The sequence below is a fragment of the Girardinichthys multiradiatus genome, chromosome 20, assembly GCF_021462225.1.
Source record: "Girardinichthys multiradiatus isolate DD_20200921_A chromosome 20, DD_fGirMul_XY1, whole genome shotgun sequence".
NCBI classification, from domain to species: Eukaryota; Metazoa; Chordata; class Actinopteri; order Cyprinodontiformes; family Goodeidae; genus Girardinichthys; species Girardinichthys multiradiatus.
Genome location: NC_061812.1, coordinates 25,766,372 through 25,784,798, shown reverse-complemented (window position 1 = coordinate 25,784,798; position 18,427 = coordinate 25,766,372). Strand labels below are relative to the sequence as shown.

Genomic DNA, 18,427 nt, shown 5'->3' with positions numbered 1-18,427 from the left:
CATGCATACATCAAAGGAAAAGGTGGGATTACAGACTATACGAGCTCATGTTGCCTCTTAGCCAGATATCACATCAGTCTCTGTGTGCCTTCATGTATATTTTTAATTATGTGCACAAAACAAAAGGAAAAACAAGGGTAAAGGAATGCTGCAAGACTGAGCCAGTCTAGACGCAGTTAACTCAGTTACCAAAGGTCTGAGGTCCGGATGTGTCAGGATATAGCCATTATTAGTGATGGCAAATGCATATCCATGGATCCCTAACTGCAGAAAGAAAAGGAGATGTGTTAGACAGGGTTAAAGAAGACATAAAAACAGAGATCCAGAAGAGGAAAGCTGATTGTACCATATGTTTTGGGATGAGCTTCATCAGCTCCTGTAGAGGGATGTCTGTGCCAGCGACTCCCAACAGAATACCCTGGTTTTTCTGCATGAGAAGTTGCCACAGATCATGAAGGAGGCATCACACAACAAAAACTACGAAACATGTACAGTTGTAGTAAAATATAAGCACACCCTCTATTGTTTTTTCCAATGTATCAGTGATCATGTCTTCACTAGGTTCTAACATTTTTGAAACCTCCTTGGAAAGTTTTTATAGGGGTGGCCAGATGGGGACTGCTAATAATCCTGCGGTGAGGTGGCTCACCAAAACCAACAGCCATAATTTCAGGGTTTATTTTTCCTCTTTTGTTCTGTTTAGGTGTGGTGGAAGTGAGTGACAGACAGTGAAAATCAGCATCCTTGGACAAAAATGATAAATAAATAAATAAATTGAACCGAATTTCACAACAAGTTTACCAAAGCACATCAATGATTACACCAATATTTGTAATTATTAAACAGATATAGTCTGTAAAAACAAAGCAAAAAACCCTGGATATGCAACAGTTTTAACAATTTAGTTTCAAAACTGCTCAAAGTTTCCATCATACTTTGAACTCCTGATGCCAGAGAACAATGAAGGAGTAATTGGAGATTTCTCTGACTCTATGGGGCATGCACTAACACAGCGCTACCTTCCCCCACCTGTTGCTGCATGCAGCTGGTCAGGTGACTAAAAGAAGACAAACAACTTTTCCCTCACCTCCAGGAATGACAACTTTGTCTGTTTGGAAATATTTCCCTTCAAAAATAAAAAAAACACAAAAAACAAAACAAAACCAAAAACACAAAAAGTCATGGTGTGGAAATGAAATACTGCAGTTTGGAAGTCTGTTATCATCCGACTGCAGGCTCTGCCCAAGCAGTTACCTCCATTAATTAACCCAATATTAGCTTGTTTTATTACCAGTTTGACTTTATAAAGAGCAGGACAGCAATCAGGAGAAGCTATTCTATAAGTACTTGAAAACTACTACTAAGTTTAGTGGATGTTTGTTCTATGTTTTACACTAACTCAATGTATCAAACATAACATTAAATAAAAACTGTAGAAAACATTACTATATTTGTAATAATCAATATAATGTGTCATTTTACTAGCAGTTGGAAACCATTTTGGTTTTCTGTTTAAAATAAAAACTGTTATGTTCTATATTTTGTTTTGTGGTAAAAACCACAACACCGTAAAACTTATTATTTTTATTGTAAAGTTATTACTTCAAGTTATTTCAGCATAAGAATCTCCTACCAGCCCATGCCTTCTACCAGGTATCAATTCTGAACTTATCAACAGAAACTAAGTCCTCCTCAACATTAATAAGTCAGCTTCTTTATTTTTTTCTTTTCTCTGGACCTGTTTTATTTATTGGGGTGTTGATTGCTTGTAGTTTTTTTGCTGGACCTTCAAACATCACATTTAGGAAAACGCAACTACAGAAAGACCTTTTATGACAAAACTGTAACAGTGTTGGTCAGTTCCTCACTATTCTCTCTGTGAGGCTTGGCATCAATTTTAAGGATGAATCTGAATTGGCGCGGGCAGCAGAAAAGCCACCAAATCAGAGCATTTATTTTTAAAAGTTAGAGAAGCACTGTGATTTGGAAACCTGCACTGTTAAGTCAATTTACCCAACCTCCAGTTTGAACCTCTAGCAGTGCACTTACCGTCTCATTCTTGGTGCTAAAGACCGGCATGGCTACTGTCGTCGTCAGAGTTGGGCCTGATTTATCGTTAAGCTGAAAACAAACAAACATAAAAAACATAAACAAATAAACATTACTGTCTTATTAAAGCAGACTAATATCAATTTGAACTTATTGAAAGAGAGGGAATTGTGTCTTCAGATAACCTTTTTCTAAAGAAAATGTATTTGTCACAGTGCGTGTTTTTTGGTTGGTATTTGTTTACGTTTAGTCAGGTGTTTTTTCTGTTCTAAGTATGGTTAAGTTTTGAGTCCTCGTTTCTGGTGTTTTATCTTCTAGGTTCTGGTCTGTTTACTGTGTTAGTTGTGTTCCTAGATCTGTTATCTTCCCGTGCTCTGGTTCCGGTGGTTTGTTTATTGTTTGTCTTGTCGGGCTCCTCGTGTTCTCGTTATCCCTATCTGGTTCACCTGCCCCTCTGTCTTCCCGCACACCTGTGTCTGTTTTCCCTGATTACCTGCCCTATTGTTTCATGTCCACCTTCGTCTGTATTTAAGCTCGTCTTTGTCCTTTGTCCGATGCGGTGTCGTAAGTCTTATTTAGTCTTGTTTGCCTGTCTTGATTAAGCTTCGTTGATTTTTTCACAGTGATCCAGAAATCTGGATTTTTTCATGAACTTTTTTACCTGGATCTCCTGTAAGCCTGCACCGGCTCTTGTAAGTTGCCTCATCACATTAAATGATCGATCATCTCATCTACTGTCTCAGCTCGTCCTGCACCCCTGGTCCACCATTATTTGAGATCATGTCAGTATTTCGCAGAAAAGTTTTATTTCTGTCATAATTTTGACAGAATTCACAAATAAAGATATTAAAAGAATATCATAACATAATCCTTATATAGTAATGACTAAAACAAAATACTAAAAATATAATGTATTTTATTTAGAATAGCAATAATAGGCAGACAGTTTTCAAACAATTTATGTATTTTTAGGAACATACGTCAAATTTTTTTAATTGTATCTTGCAGATATTAACTTAGTAAAAGAGACTATCCGTAAATTTCAGAACTACAGATATAATTTAATAGACATTAAAATGTGAAATGAAATTACATTTACTCTAAAAGAAGGATGATATCCTGTAACAGCTCATTTAACAAAGCAAATGAGGCCAAGGTTTGGCTATTTATCAACTCTACAAACAAAAACAAATCCTAGTAAAAAAATTAATAAATTCTTGATGAATTTAAATAAAACGTTCTAACATGGTCCAGTATTCAGTTGGGAAATGCACACCTACAGTTATGTATACTTATTTTATAGTCTTAAATTTTACATCTTCAAGCAACCTTCTGAATGTTACAATAAAGGAAATAAGTCATTAATTGGCCATTTGAGTTCCAACTAGAGGTTTTCCATTCTCTATTTATTGATATATTTAAACTTGTTTACATGGCAAATCAATCGGAAAGTAAATTTTTAAACAATTCCTACAGTCTTATGCAACTTTTTTACATTTTGAAAATAAGTATGAATTAAAAATATGAGAATTATTAGTACAAGTAAGATGTTTTTTTAATTTTGTAACCTAATGGGACAATGTATGTGAAATAAGGAATGATGACTGGAACATTAAAAACAAACTATGAAAGCTGTTACTTTTGAAAATACTTGAATATGTTATTATCTTATTATGTATTCAGTAAGTATTAGACAATGTCAATTGCAGCTTAGATAATTAATAAAAAAATATATTAATAAATTAAATAATTTAACAATATATTTAAATAGGCATCTCCATTTAGGTGTTAAATTTCTTCTTTTATTCAATCACTGAACTATAAAAAACTGTTTTGAATGTGTTGTCTGACTTTAAATGTTCTTTTTATACATGTACAAGAATCAGTCCAAAAAACATATACAGGTCCTTCTAAAAATATTAGCATATTGTGATAAAGTTCATTATTTTCCATAATGTCATAATGAAAATTTAACATTCATATATTGTAGATTCATTGCACACTAACTGAAATATTTCAGGTCTTTTATTGTCTTAATACGGATGATTTTGGCATACAGCTCATGAAAACCCAAAATTCCTATCTCACAAAATTAGCATATCATTAAAAGGGTCTCTAAACGAGCTATGAACCTAATCATCTGAATCAACGAGTTAACTCTAAACACCTGCAAAAGATTCCTGAGGCCTTTAAAACTCCCAGCCTGGTTCATCACTCAAAACCCCAATCATGGGTAAGACTGCCGACCTGACTGCTGTCCAGAAGACCACTATTGACACCCTCAAGCAAGAGGGTAAGACACAGAAAGAAATTTCTGAACGAATAGGCTGTTCCCAGAGTGCTGTATCAAGGCACCTCAGTGGGAAGTCTGTGGGAAGGAAAATGTGTGGCAGAAAACGCTGCACAACGAGAAGAGGTGACCGGACCCTGAGGAAGATTGTGGAGAAGGGCCGATTCCAGACCTTGGGGGACCTCAGTGGTCCCAAGTACTTTTTTTGGATGAAAGCAAATTCTGCATGTCATTCAGAAATCAAGGTGCCAGAGTCTGGAGGAAGACTGGGGAGAAGGAAATGCCAAAATGCCAGAAGTCCAGTGTCAAGTACCCACAGTCAGTGATGGTCTGGGGTGCCGTGTCAGCTGCTGGTGTTGGTCCACTGTGTTTTATCAAGGGCAGGGTCAATGCAGCTAGCTATCAGGAGATTTTGGAGCACTTCATGCTTCCATCTGCTGAAAAACTTTATGGAGATGAAGATTTAATTTTTCAGCACGACTTGGCACCTGCTCACAGTGCCAAAACCACTGGTAAATGGTTTACTGACCATGGTATCACTGTGCTCAATTGGCCTGCCAACTCTCCTGACCTGAACCCCATAGAGAATCTGTGGGATATTGTGAAGAGAACGTTGAGAGACTCAAGACCCAACACTCTGGATGAGCTAAAGGCCGCTATCGAAGCATCCTGGGCCTCCATAAGACCTCAGCAGTGCCACAGGCTGATTGCCTCCATGCCACGCCGCATTGAAGCAGTCATTTCTGCCAAAGGATTCCCGACCAAGTATTGAGTGCATAACTGTACATGATTATTTGAAGGTTGACGGTTTTGTATTAAAAACTCTTTTCTTTTATTGGTCGGATGTAATATGCTAATTTTGTGAGATAGGAATTTTGGGTTTTCATGAGCTGTATGCCAAAATCATCCGTATTAAGACAATAAAAGACCTGAAATATTTCAGTTAGTGTGCAATGAATCTAAAATATATGAATGTTACATTTTCATCATTACATTATGGAAAATAATGAACTTTATCACAATATGCTAATATTTTGAGAAGGACCTGTAAATAAACTTGGCAAAGAGGAGCTCAAATTACAGATCACCTGTACAAAAGGGCTCTTTGCTTATCTTTATGCTAATACGCAACAGAATATCAAATTTTTTTGACTTGTGTAGATTTATTCAAAAAATATATTTTTAGAATTTTAAAACAATGTATTTTAGTCGAAAAACACAGGTGAAAATTCATAGAATGTAATCAGCTTTCACTGCAACATTTTGGCAGCAACACAGTGTTGACAAACCAAACACTGGGTGTTGAACAAGCCTTTCAGGGCCACCACAGTTTTACTTATCCATGCTACAGACGAGTATTTAAACTTGTCTTTAAATTGCAAGACCCAATAATAGCAACAAAAATAGAGTAAATGTTCATTTAATTCTAGCATCACATTATTACATGCACTATGCATCAATATAAGGTGCAGTGGTAAAGCATCTGACAATGAACCTGGTCAAAGCCTAGCACCATTATCACATTCGAAAATTCATCCTCAATGCAGAATAAAAAAACTAAACACATGTTCACAGCTGGAGCAGGTTCGTTATGTCTTCCCCATGTGAGTCAGAACAAGTCAGTGCATCTGTGTGTCTTTGGTTCTTGTTCATGTGTGTATGTGTCGCAGATTGTATGTGCATAAACATAAGGCAAAAACACTTTGAGCTGCTACAGGTCCGCTCGACAAAATGAAGAATGGAGGGTGCTTAAACTCATCACGGCAGACAATGGTGGACAAATCCAGACTCCTTTAGTCTCCACAAACTGTGTGCACACAAACATGCACATGAGTAAACCAATGGATGACAAGCAACCTGCACCCCATCCCTCTCTCCCTCCTCTCCTCTTGGTCTCCCCACCAATGTCAGTTTTATTATGGGTTTTAGAAGATAAAGTGCAATGATCCACAGAATGATGAATGGTGTGTCTGAGGTTGAGATACAGGAGCACACACTCCAGAGGACAATCCCCCAACCATGTGTGTGTGTGTGGTTTACTGGATACATTGTCCCCTAACTGGAATGAAGAACAATAAATGCCTCAGCGCTAAGAGTATCTCCACACTTTAAATTTCGTGCGAAATATTGAAACATGATTGCACTTAATTATTTGTCTTCTAGTCCTTTTTGCTCTATACAATATAGCTCATATTTGCTGAATTTGAGAGGAAAACATTTGCTATTCTTGCATTATTATTCTTGCATCATATATCCATGGGTCAGTTTAGTTTGTCTTATATAACAACAGAAACCAAACATTGCCATTAAGGTATTTACCTGATGAGCATGAGAAAGCTGACAGGCAAGAAAAGACACACAAAGATTGAATTGTTAGTAAATTAAAGTATGCCTGTGCATTGGATGTGTAGACACAGATAAAAAAGGGAAGAGGGGAATCTATGCAGATTAATGGAGCTCATAATCAGGAATCATTACAGAAGCATAATTAATAATGATGAAAAACAGATCCACACATGGGCACTCTTGACTGTACGCCACAGGCAGGCGCCTCAGACTACCATGCAACTCAAGATAACAACACCATGAATGATAATCTAAAGCTTATCGAGACATATATAACTAGATTACCGATGAATATAAAGGATTCATCCTGATAACACATGGGACTATGGTTAATGCAGTGTGACATACTTACAGCACTGTCTGCGTAGGCTTCGGTCCACACTGTATCGTGTTCATGATCGATGACCTTTGGACGGCTCATAACATGAAGATACCTCATCACATTCTCCTGAACGTCCGCTAAAGTGGAGATCTGACTAAAATATCCTGCAAGGAAACATACAACCTTACTCAAAGTACAGTAAAAAAAAAAATCTGATGAGACCAATTGAGCCCAACATGTATTTGGATTGTCTGGCCTAATATAAAAAAATAAGATTCTGTGATTAATAAGCACTGGTTCCAGAAGGAAGAGGTTGTCATGTTATCATGGGATTGGTGGTTTGATCTTCAGCCCTTCCTTGACTCAAAAAGTTAAAGAGAAAACTTTGAAATGCATACCAATCTTTTATGTGATTATACATTGCATATCTTCTGAGTTTTTCCCTTATCATATAAAAGCTTTATTTCAAAGGTTATGTAAAATAACTTTCAATATTTTTAGTAATGAATCTACTGAGCCCAGCCAATAAAAACTAGCAAAAAACATATTTTTTAAGCTTCCTTCATTGCTACTGAAAAGCAGTATTGAAAAAACAGATTGGACTTGTAATGTGCCTTTCGCAGATCAATAGGCAACACATCATCATGTGACAGGAAGAAGCTGGAATCAAACCTGCAGCCTTCCAACTGCAAGACGTCGACTATAACCATTCAGCCATCCCCAATGCAAAAATAAAACTGACCAAATGTATTTTTTAAAGTTCAGCATTTCCTTTTCTGGCCAATCTCTTCAAATGGTACCCTAGAGAAGCAGAAGCCAGGAGAATAAAGAGGATGTTCCAACATTGAGTGTACACTCAACTTGAGACTAGAGCCACCCAGATCTGAGAATGAACAATACTTGACAAACACGTGAGGAAAGAAGGCATCATATAACACCAATTACCCATGGCTGGGGGAGCTAAAAGCTGACCACAGCGTTCTCCCATGGCAAGACTCAGTACACGATAGTGGCAGGGATCCAAAATAGAATCAAGTAGTTGGGTTGCACCATGCCTGACCTTATCTATGTCTACTGGCTAAATAAAGTGACTGCTGTGGAATCCCTGGCAGCCATGTGGATTGGCATCTCTTACCCAATGACTGGGCATGCAAATAAGCAATAGAAAACTTGTTTAGGTGAAAGTTCAGGGGAACTTTTTAATTCAAGAATGTTTGCGTCCTCGATGCAGCTGTCCCCTGGTTCGACTCCTGGCCACGGCAACCTGTGCTGCATGTCTTCCCCCATCTCTTCACCCCATTTCCGGTCTGCCTATTTTAAAGCAAAATAAAGGCCTCTAGTGCCACAAAACAAATCTTTAAAAAAATGAATGTTTTTACCACTCTATAAGACTGCACCCAGGGTACAGAGCCATAATGGCCATATCAAAAAACTGCCACTGTAGCAGAGCACTGAATAAAAGTGCAGTTTTCAACAAATGTGGGGTTCCTCAGATCTATGCGGCCATTTTGTACTTCATTACTGTCCAGCGTCATCATTACCGAAGTGCACTGAACCATGCAGTTGCAGCTTTCCAGCATATTAGAACAGCAGGGAAATCATTTTACTTGTAGTCAGCTCCTGCTGCTTCTGACAGTGTTTCACACTAGACATGTGAGGCTCTTTCACAAAAGGGGGGTCTGTCAGGGCAAGGGGGTCTGATGCTTGTCATTCTACAACCCCTTTGTGATCCGTTTTCCCGGCTGCGACTTTCCCATTCAGGGGGCACTCATCCGAAGCGATGACACGTGGCAGTCATCAGCAGTGAGCAGCCGAGAGGTAGACAGTGACAGGAAGAGGGATTAGAGCGGATTGAACTCTGACCCCCCAATCAAGTGACACTTCATTGCATCTTGGCAGGCAATATCTGAGGCAGACCATGCAGACACACACATACATGGGATAGGTGTAAAACGCTAAACCACACAGATTTCCAGATATCTCTAAGATATTATATGCATGCAGACAAAGCAAACAGCACAGAAAGTGTTTATCAAAAAGTCTTCAACCTTTGTTGGCACAAGCCATCCATTTCAGATTATCTGCAAATGCAGACTCTCGTCCAATCAGGTAGGGGAATATGCGCACCTGTGCAAAGAACACAAACATGATAACAAATCAGAGATTACAAGATAAAAAAATGTTGGCCTAACTTGCCGTTTAGCTGCTTTTAAAGTTAATTTTGCCAAGTCACTGTATTTTTATTGCCCTTTTGTTTTTTACTCTCTGCTGCAGTTAAATCAATTAATTTTCCTTTTGTTGGGGTCTGAGGATGAGGGCATGAGTAACTGTCCCTTTGGAGAACAGTGTGTGACACGCTGCCAGGCCTGCACGGCTCATTGGCTCCAGATGCTTTGCTAAGCATAAAGCATATAGAAAAAACTGAATGGCTGCCATGCAGGAGCCCTGAGGGTGCATGGACAAGGTGGGGGTTGGGGTGCCAAACACTGCCTTGTCCTCTGCCAAACCCTGCCAACACACATATGCTTGAAAGGCCTGAACAAAGGCCCCAAGCTGTTGCTATTGTTGCTCTGTGAATGGCACAGTAGTTGAATTAATTTCTATTGCCTCTAGATTATACAAACATAACCAGACAAAGAATTTTAAAACCAGCGTTGAGTCCAGCAAGAGGTGTAATGCTACAAGCTTCTAAATTGAGCTCTCATACTTGAACTGCCCTTGAAAGCTGTTAATTTGCCATGTTATATTCCCTGTGGGGGTAAAATGAGTTGTAATGCATCAGCATCAACATATTGAAAAGAAAAAAATCCCACTGACATGGATTTTACATTACTGAGTAGTAATAAAGTAAGAAACCAATTCCTCACTACATCAGGCAGGAGCAGGGGCTGGTGTAAAGTACTAAAATGTACATATATTACTGATGAAAGAAAACTGCAGAACAAGCAGAAAAGTAAAAAAAAAAAAAAAAAAAGACGTGCGACAACGGAGAGTTTTAAACGGAAAGTAAAAAGAGGTCAGGACTCACTTTTCTGTCCGGCCAGTTGTACTTCTCAAAAACATTATCGTACATTTTTGTTGCTCCGTCCGTTACAAGCATGATGGCCTGACTGCACACGCTGCCACGTCCAGTCTGATTAAACTACAGAAGGAGGGAAAAACAAAAAAGAGCCACATTACAAATTTGTTTTTCTATCCATGTTTGCAGAATGTTGGTCAGTAGCGGACACTTTGTGTTTAAGTAATCCTGAATGACGTGCCGTGCTGCATTCTGACCCCAGAAGATGCAGTGCAGTAATTAACTGGTTTATTGACCTGTAGCAATGCGACCATGGAGACAAAGAGGTGCATAGTGACACAATCACAGGATAAATCCTGCTGAGCTCCTCTGCTTTTGAATCAGGTGTTAGAAGGCATTCAATTCATTCAAGAACAGGTAAACACAAAGTAAACAACAATGCAAAGTACTTACAGTTTTATTTGACCAGTTTCTTATGCAAATTCAGACTAATTTTGTACAGCATCCTTTGCTGACTGGCACAACAATATCACATGATGCTTGTCATCAGAAAGGTTTTATTATCACACAAAGGTAACTTGAGTAAATCCTGAATAAACTGTAATTCAAAAACTGTAATGTTTGGTTAAGTTTTACTAGCCACACCCAGGACTGAATTCTGCCTAAGTTGTAGAATCAGGAAATGACTTAAATAGAACCTGTTTGACAAAATGAAGTAGGCTAGAAAATCTCAAAAAACAACACATAATTTCCCAGAGAAGAAACAAAGTCATTGACATCTATGACTGGAAAAGGTTAAAATGCAATCTTTAAGATTTTGGGACTCTAGCTGTTATGCAGAATGATAGAAAACATGAAACAGTGGCGAACCTTCGGAAATACCAGCCATCAACTTAAAAATATATAAACACAACATCTTTTTCTCTTGTAAGTTGTGAAGATATTCTGTCACAATTGAAATCTACACTAGTTCTGTATCTGTGAAATCAAGTATAACGTAAATACCTAATGGCCTGCACACTTTTTATCAGCGAAAGCTGAAAGTTATGACTTCAAACAAAGAACACATTTGATGAGCTGCACAGATTGTACAACTTTCACAAAAAATCAGTCTCTACTATTAAAACATTTTGAAGGCAGAATGTTTCAGTTTATGAATTTCCTCCAGGAGAGAAATTGAAATGTTAAACCTTAAGTCAATGCTTGAAAAAAACTTCCACCCCATTTAACAATAATTAAAGTAAACACACATTTGGTTCATAATGTGCCTAAATTTACCTTAGATTTGTCACAAATGAATTCTAACAGCGTGACAGTGGATCATATTAAACATCATAAAGAACTAAAGCATCTTACTAATTTGATTTATTCTAGGAGTTGACATGATTAGATGTCTACTGAGATAAAGACTGATGAATTCTGGTCCATTCATCAAATGACGTTAATGCTGCTGAGGAGATTATTGACAGATGTCAGAGTGACAACAGCTTCTTAATGTGGACTAACTCTTAAGAATACACTCTCTGTGGTCTCTGCACTTTTGCAAGGCTTTTATGTAGTTTGTAGTTTAATCGTCGACTCTAGAAAAATTAGATTTTTCCATAGTTATCTGAATTATATTTATAGTGCCTTGAAAAAATATTCTTACTTCTTTAATTTTTTTCATATTTTGCCACATTACAGCCATATAAGATCTGTAACAAGCAAAAATCTGAAAAGTGTGGAATGGTTCTGTTTTCAGCCACCTTTGCCGTGATACCCTTAAATAAAATCCAGTTCAACTGGCTTCCCTGCTGAAGAAAAGGATCCCATAGCATAATGCTGACACCACCATGTTTTACTCTGGACATTTTAGGGTGATGTGCAGTGTCTAATTTCATAGTTGTGCACTAGTTGGTGATAACCATGAAGTTTGTGGTTACATTGAGACAAAATGTCAAAAATATCAAGAGATATGAATACTTCTGCCAGTCATTATTAACTGGGATCGGTCAATTGATATCGATAAGATTTGATCAGACCAAATCAGTTTTAAATTGATGCTCCTCTTTTTGAAAAAAAAAAACAATTTACCAAACAATTTAACAACCTTACGTGGTGACAAATGTTTTTATCAAAGACTTTGTTTTTATGTCAATGGTTTGTTACAGGAAGTTCTCTGTACATTTTCTGTTGCATTGATACTCTCACCTAACATCTTAATATTAATGTTGCATCCCCTTTCTTGTCCGATTTGGTCTCTGATAGGCTCTTCAGACTTGATACATAGAGTATCTGCATAACTGTAAGTTTCAGCAGCAGGCTACGGGCTACCTGATTACCATTTTCATTGCAGAGCTTTAATTAATCTGACAAACACAGAGGTAAAAGCTGTGCTCCCTCAGCTTTGGCGGCCCCGACCACAGCTTGTCTGAAAACAGGGAGATAAAAGAAGTGCAGCACGGCTCCTGGCTTTATCTCCTCTGTGTTCTAATCAGCTGCAATATTAATCATTGACATTAATTAGAGCCATTAATCACTTTTCAGAATAGATGTGTCCGTGTTTGAAGAGTGGAACGGGGAATTGAAATGGAGCGTTTCAAAGGGAGACACACCTCCCAAATGCTTGAATATATTTTATTGGTGCTACTATTTGAGATATATTTTATGTGTAATGTCTTTAATGCTGTTTTTGTCCAAGTCACTGTGGTAAAAAAGTATTTCAATTTCAAAAGGTCTTTCCTAGTTAAGTAAAGTAAAAATAAAATAGTAAAGATTCAGAAGTGAATACTTTCTGTCACTGAAAACAAATGTAAATATGAAAGTTTTGCTGCTTGTTTTAGCCATGTGAATCCTTTACCAAAAAGAAACTGAATCCATTTGTTGTAGTCACTCAATCCTATTGTTTATGTCAAATTAGTATGGACAATAATCCCAAAAAATCAGTCAACAAAAAACAAATAAATCTGTTTGGTATGTATTGTTTATGTACAGTTTAACAGAACACATAAATGTTTGAACAGCATCTACATTTAACTAATGGTCATAGGATACTGCAGTGAAACTTACATCGTTCAGGATGGTGAAGGCCTCGGTCAGAGCTTCACCCAGCAGCCCAATCCCTTTGGCAAACAGTTTATCCAAATGTTCACGGAAATGCTGATAGATAACCAAACCAATTAAAAGCAACAACAATTTTAAACACCATAATCCCATAAAACATTCACTATGGCATTACTAAGATCCCCTGTATTTATTTAAGGACTCACATCTTTATTGGTTGTGTCGGCCCTGACCAGCGTACCATTCAAACAAGGCTCCACATAGTGGATCTCCTGATTATACTGTGGATAAATAAGAGTGAACAAGCAACAGTTACAAACATTCATACTTTGTCTTCCCTTGAGCTTTTTCACATTTTAACCCATTATATCTTCAGCATTCAATCTACTGCATTGGGTTTTGATGTGATAGACAATCTCTGAATGACTGTATTCAGTCAGTCATTCAGTCAGTATGGTGTGTTCAGGGTGATGTGCTGATTTGCATGATAATATTGGTATTATCTGGCCAGGGTACCTTCTTCCACGTGTTTGCTGTGTCCCTTACATGGCTTGTGACAAACTGCAAAAAGTATTACTTATGACTTTCTTTCAACAATGGATTTCTTTTTGTCACTTTTCCTTAAAGGCCATAACTGTTAAATGGACAACTAATAGTGGTTGTTGACATGTTCACCAACCTGAGTCATGGACCTGTGCATCTCCTCCAGAGTTGCCACAGGCCTCTTGACCACTTAAATAATTCTGTCCTTTCACTGCATTAAGGTTGCCTTTAGCTGGGGGGTCATGTCTTGGTACTTTTTTTCATGTTTGAATACAGGAAGGATGCTAAGTTCCTCTGCTTCTCATGAATGCTTCCTCAACTGTCAGAACACAACCACAATAAACATCTCAACTAACCCAAACAATTTGTCTGTAACTCAATCATAAATCACACAATATCAATGATTACATGACATGTTGTAATGGAATCCCTGGTCTCCATTACAATGATTGAACAGGGCTTGCTGAAATGTTGGGGTATTGTTTAATAAACTAATTATGCTTTAAACGTCTCCACAACTTTGTTTCCCGATCTGTCTGCTGTGGTTCTTGGTTAGGCAACTTCTGAAGGTAATTTTCTGGATTTTATTTAGGAATATAAGAGTTAAGGGGGAATAATACAAATGCACACAACACTTTTCTGATTTTTTTAAATATCTTGAAAACCATGTATTATTTTTCCTCTACTTCACAATTATACTCTACTTTTTGTTGGATTATCACAAACTTCCAATAAAATACATAAAAGTTTGTAACCTGACAAAATATGAAAAAGCTAAAGATTCCTTTGCTAGACGCTGTACAAAAAGTCCTAAAAACTTTTTCTTTTACATAACAACGAAGGAGTGAAATGACCTATAAATAAGTAAACATACAGCAATGATGTTAAAGAAGTCATCATCTCCCAGCGTGTCTAAAATGGAGGAAACCGTCTGCCTGGCAATTGTCAGCCTCAGCCCCTTCATACTCCCACTAACATCTACTAAGATCACCACATCTTTTGGAGATGTAGCTGCCTGGATGTACCTGTGGCATAAAGTTAAATTAGACACCTCATCAGAACATTAATGCAATGAGAAAACTAGTCAAATTTAAATAATTTCCCCTCTATTCTGATTGAAGGGCCCACTTACCACTTCCGATTTCTGCAGTCAAAGCCGATGACGCCGTGCTCGTCTGGATGCCACTTCACTCCTGTGGAATAAATTAGGAAGTAAATTTACAGGAAAACAGAGAAATAAGTGGACATTATTTAACAAAAGAGAAAACAAAGGCTAAGGATATTGTTTGTAAATTATGAAGGAGGGTTGTGAGCTCAGAGGACAATCTCTTTAAATCTCAGGTTCTTAAAAAGTACAAATGATATGATTATACTTTATGTCTAGACTTTTAATCATCAAGTGACTGGATTTGCTAAATTAAAAAAATGTAGACATAACAACAATAGATTTAATACATTTGGTACATTTGGTTTAAAGCAGTACCTCAAACTTTTTAAATTGTAGCTACACCACCTTAAAAATGTTCAGGTACAATGAACATGACCTTTGTAAACACACTTTGGTGCCTATAACACATTTAAACCCACTGTTACGAGCAAAGAAAGAAAGAAGGTTATCTGTAAATTTTACACTAGAATAAATGTGATGTTTTTGCAGTTTATTTTAAACAACAAAGCCCCAAGCTTTCAGTCTCAAGCCCCAGATCCATGTCCAGCTTGACCACATGCACTCCATAATAAACCATCATTCACTGTCTATACCTGCTTTTCCTTGCAGGGACATAGTTGCCAAAAGCTGGGGTTCATCTAAGACACGTCCCCACTCCATCACAGAGCAACACACAGAGATACAGGACAAACAACCATGCTTGCAATCACGTGCAATTTACGGAGACATATTAACCTAACATCCATGTTTTTGGACTGTGGGTGGAAGCTGGGGAGATGTACAGAAAGACCCCAGACCAGAACTCAAACCTAGCACCTTCTTGCTGCAAAGCCACCGTGCTAACAACGGCCCCACCATATACACTCTCCCATGATAAACCTTAAGTTAAAAAACTTAGTTGTTTGGATGCTGCTTTTTGAAAAATAACTTAACAAAAACATATGTGATGGCAAGGTCCTCATGATTCTGCTATATTTTTACAGAAAACCTAAATCACTGTATGCACCTCTGTCTTTGGTCAAGGACTGGTACATGCGCAGTAAAACAGCAAACAGAAATGCCAAATTCTGCATTTCTATCAACATTTTGTGGCAGAACATAACATATATACAGAAGCAGGAATAACATTTATAAAACCCTTCATAAACCAAAAGGCAACCAAAGTGCTGTACAGGTGAGTAAAAAAAGAAGATAAAAATAAGATAAATAGTGTAATGGTGATTTTGCTTTACAAATAAAAAAAATATTTTCTGAAAAACTCATTCACTTAGAATCAAACATGCCCTGTGATGTAGTGGTGAAATATCCGAGGTGTACATGCCTCTTGCCCACGGACCACTGCAGACAGTCAACAGCTAATCTTGCAAGGATTAAATGGGTAAAAAAAATCTATGCATGCCTGAGTTGATGAATAAAACCAAAGTAAACAATAAGCCCAAAGCGACAGGTATCTTTCTTGTTATGAAAATAAAAAAGAATACAAATAGAAATTAGATTTAAATTATTCTTGGCAGTTTTTTTTAACAGCAATTATCAGAGACCAATTGGTTGGAAACTTAGAATTCAGATCTTGGCATATTGGTAATCACAACTCTGTAATCATTGTCTTTGTCTTAAAATACTAAAACCCTGCTTGACAGTGACTCTTCTTTAAAACAGTTTAATATTTCATGACTCATGCCTAAAAGACTAGAATTGTTTTATGTTATTCCTGTATCTTCTTATATTCCTGTTCTTAAAGGAACAGGAATTGTGACCGGTACATATTTTTGGGTTTTATGCTGCTTGTTAAACATTTTGTAGAATATACCAAAATGCATATGTATAATTTAAATGTTTTGAATCACATGAGCACCTTTTCTGGATTAGGAAACAGAGGGTTGTTCCCTCAGTGACTGTAGACTAACACTAGCAAATTCTGATTAATTGCGGTCTGTTTAAATGCATCCTCTCTGATGGTCTGTAAAATTACAACATTAGCCAAATTACCCCTTTAGAAAGCCTAAATCATTTGTTCTGATCAGTGTTTTTCTTTTTGCTGCAGTGACAGCTCTCATGGGGCAAAGCTTTCTCTTCTGTCTTTTTCTCAATCCCACACACAAACATATTAAGCTAATCCTTATAACAGTATGCACTGTGCATGTTCTGGTCTAATGTATGGCCAAACTTGATCAGTAACTTCTCAATTTAAAAATGATCTATTCTACATTAGGTTCAGACTTTACTGTAGAAACATGATCTTTTTACATACATAAAAAATTGTTCAGAGAGATTGTTCAGTTTGCAACTGGGAGAACTTGACACAAATATTTTTATTATTAATTAATAGTCTTAACTACCTGCTGAAATGATTTAGACTTAAGCTTTTAAAAAAGAAAAGATTCACAATTTCGCATTGTTTTTATAAGGTTGGCTTAAGTTTCAAGAAATGCTGCAAAGAAATAACAGAAATTGGTGCAGAAACACGTGAAGTACGACAATGACAGCTCTCACCAGGGTACTGCCTGAAGAAGCCTTTGGCACTTCCAAAGTACTGCCAGATAAGTGTTGGATCTCTTTCAAAGTTTTCTACAAAGACTTTGTTCAGGGCCTCGGACCAGTAAACCCCATTCACAATATCTGGATCTGAGGAGGAGGACACAGAGACACAGAGGCAAAGAGGCAGATAAGTGAATTAAATGGTGATAATGGTAGCCATCTTGGTCGCCATTAGTGACTGCAGGATTGACCTTTGTCCCTTATTGACTCCCTCATAAGCCAACACAATGGCTGCATCTAAATCATCCCCTCCCCTCCTGCTGCTGGATGAGCCTCTCTTTGTGCAGAGAGCAGAGACTTATAGGGAGTATATTTGAGCCAAACAAAAGCCACCCAGGCGATGTGACAACAAGAAGCGACTGAGCTGCTACCGTATGAACATCATCTTTACAAACAGCTCTGCCTTTATGTTTGGGCTGCTATCGATTGCCCGACTTTACTTCCAACAGCTTGTGGCACTGATACATCTCCAGCTACCATTCCTCACTTTCACCACTCACTTATCCCATTCCATCTCTCCTCCCTCTTCATCAGCCTCCTGAACTGTAGGTAAATAACTCTCACACAGCCCTGTCTTTCTGGCATGCAACACAAGTTCTCACCTTTATTGTACATGTTGGTGGGCACCTGCACCACGCTGAGGCTCAGGTTGACTGAAAGGTTTTTGAAATGGTCATTAGGCTCCAGGAGGAACTCTCCCCCCAGCTCCACGTTGTTGCCCTCTTCATTCACCTCATTGATAAGCACAGCATTGAAGTACTCATACTACAATACAAGGAGGGAATACACACAGTGTAAGACATTAAGATTGAACTAGAGCCATCAAGAGATCGTAGCATATCCTAACATAATAATCATAAGATTATTGTTATTATTATTTTTTATCATTATTATTTTCTTTTTTCAGGCAAGCTTGTGTTTTTAGTACGGTATATGTTACTCCAGCTAAGTCTGTGTAGTTTATTGATGTGGGAGGCATTTTATAGGAGGTCACATGCTTTTTTTTGTTTTTGTTTTTTATAGTATATATTTTTCACCTTATGTGTGTCTGTATGCTTCCATTTGCCTTTTACTTTGCTGCTGATACACCTGATATTTCCCTATTGTGGG

General features: G+C 37.5%; 1 protein-coding gene across 4 annotated transcripts in view; it reads right to left on the bottom strand.

Moving 5' to 3' along the window:
• The window catches only part of LOC124856095 (voltage-dependent calcium channel subunit alpha-2/delta-3-like), a 48,764-nt gene that overhangs the window by 15,702 nt on the left and 14,635 nt on the right, over positions 1-18,427 (bottom strand). For 3 of the 4 annotated variants that reach the window (XM_047346288.1, XM_047346289.1, XM_047346290.1), the window contains exons 6-18: positions 17,920-18,082; positions 17,273-17,404; positions 14,744-14,804; positions 14,486-14,636; positions 13,275-13,349; positions 13,075-13,164; positions 10,036-10,149; positions 9,056-9,134; positions 7,038-7,171; positions 6,659-6,676; positions 2,050-2,121; positions 347-427; positions 190-264 (exon numbers count right to left, since the gene is read on the bottom strand). In XM_047346288.1, the coding sequence (XP_047202244.1) occupies positions 190-264; positions 347-427; positions 2,050-2,121; positions 6,659-6,676; positions 7,038-7,171; positions 9,056-9,134; positions 10,036-10,149; positions 13,075-13,164; positions 13,275-13,349; positions 14,486-14,636; positions 14,744-14,804; positions 17,273-17,404; positions 17,920-18,082 (1,245 nt within the window). The remainder of the gene's footprint in view (positions 1-189; positions 265-346; positions 428-2,049; positions 2,122-6,658; positions 6,677-7,037; positions 7,172-9,055; positions 9,135-10,035; positions 10,150-13,074; positions 13,165-13,274; positions 13,350-14,485; positions 14,637-14,743; positions 14,805-17,272; positions 17,405-17,919; positions 18,083-18,427) is intronic. The other variant, XM_047346291.1, reaches the window with a different exon arrangement.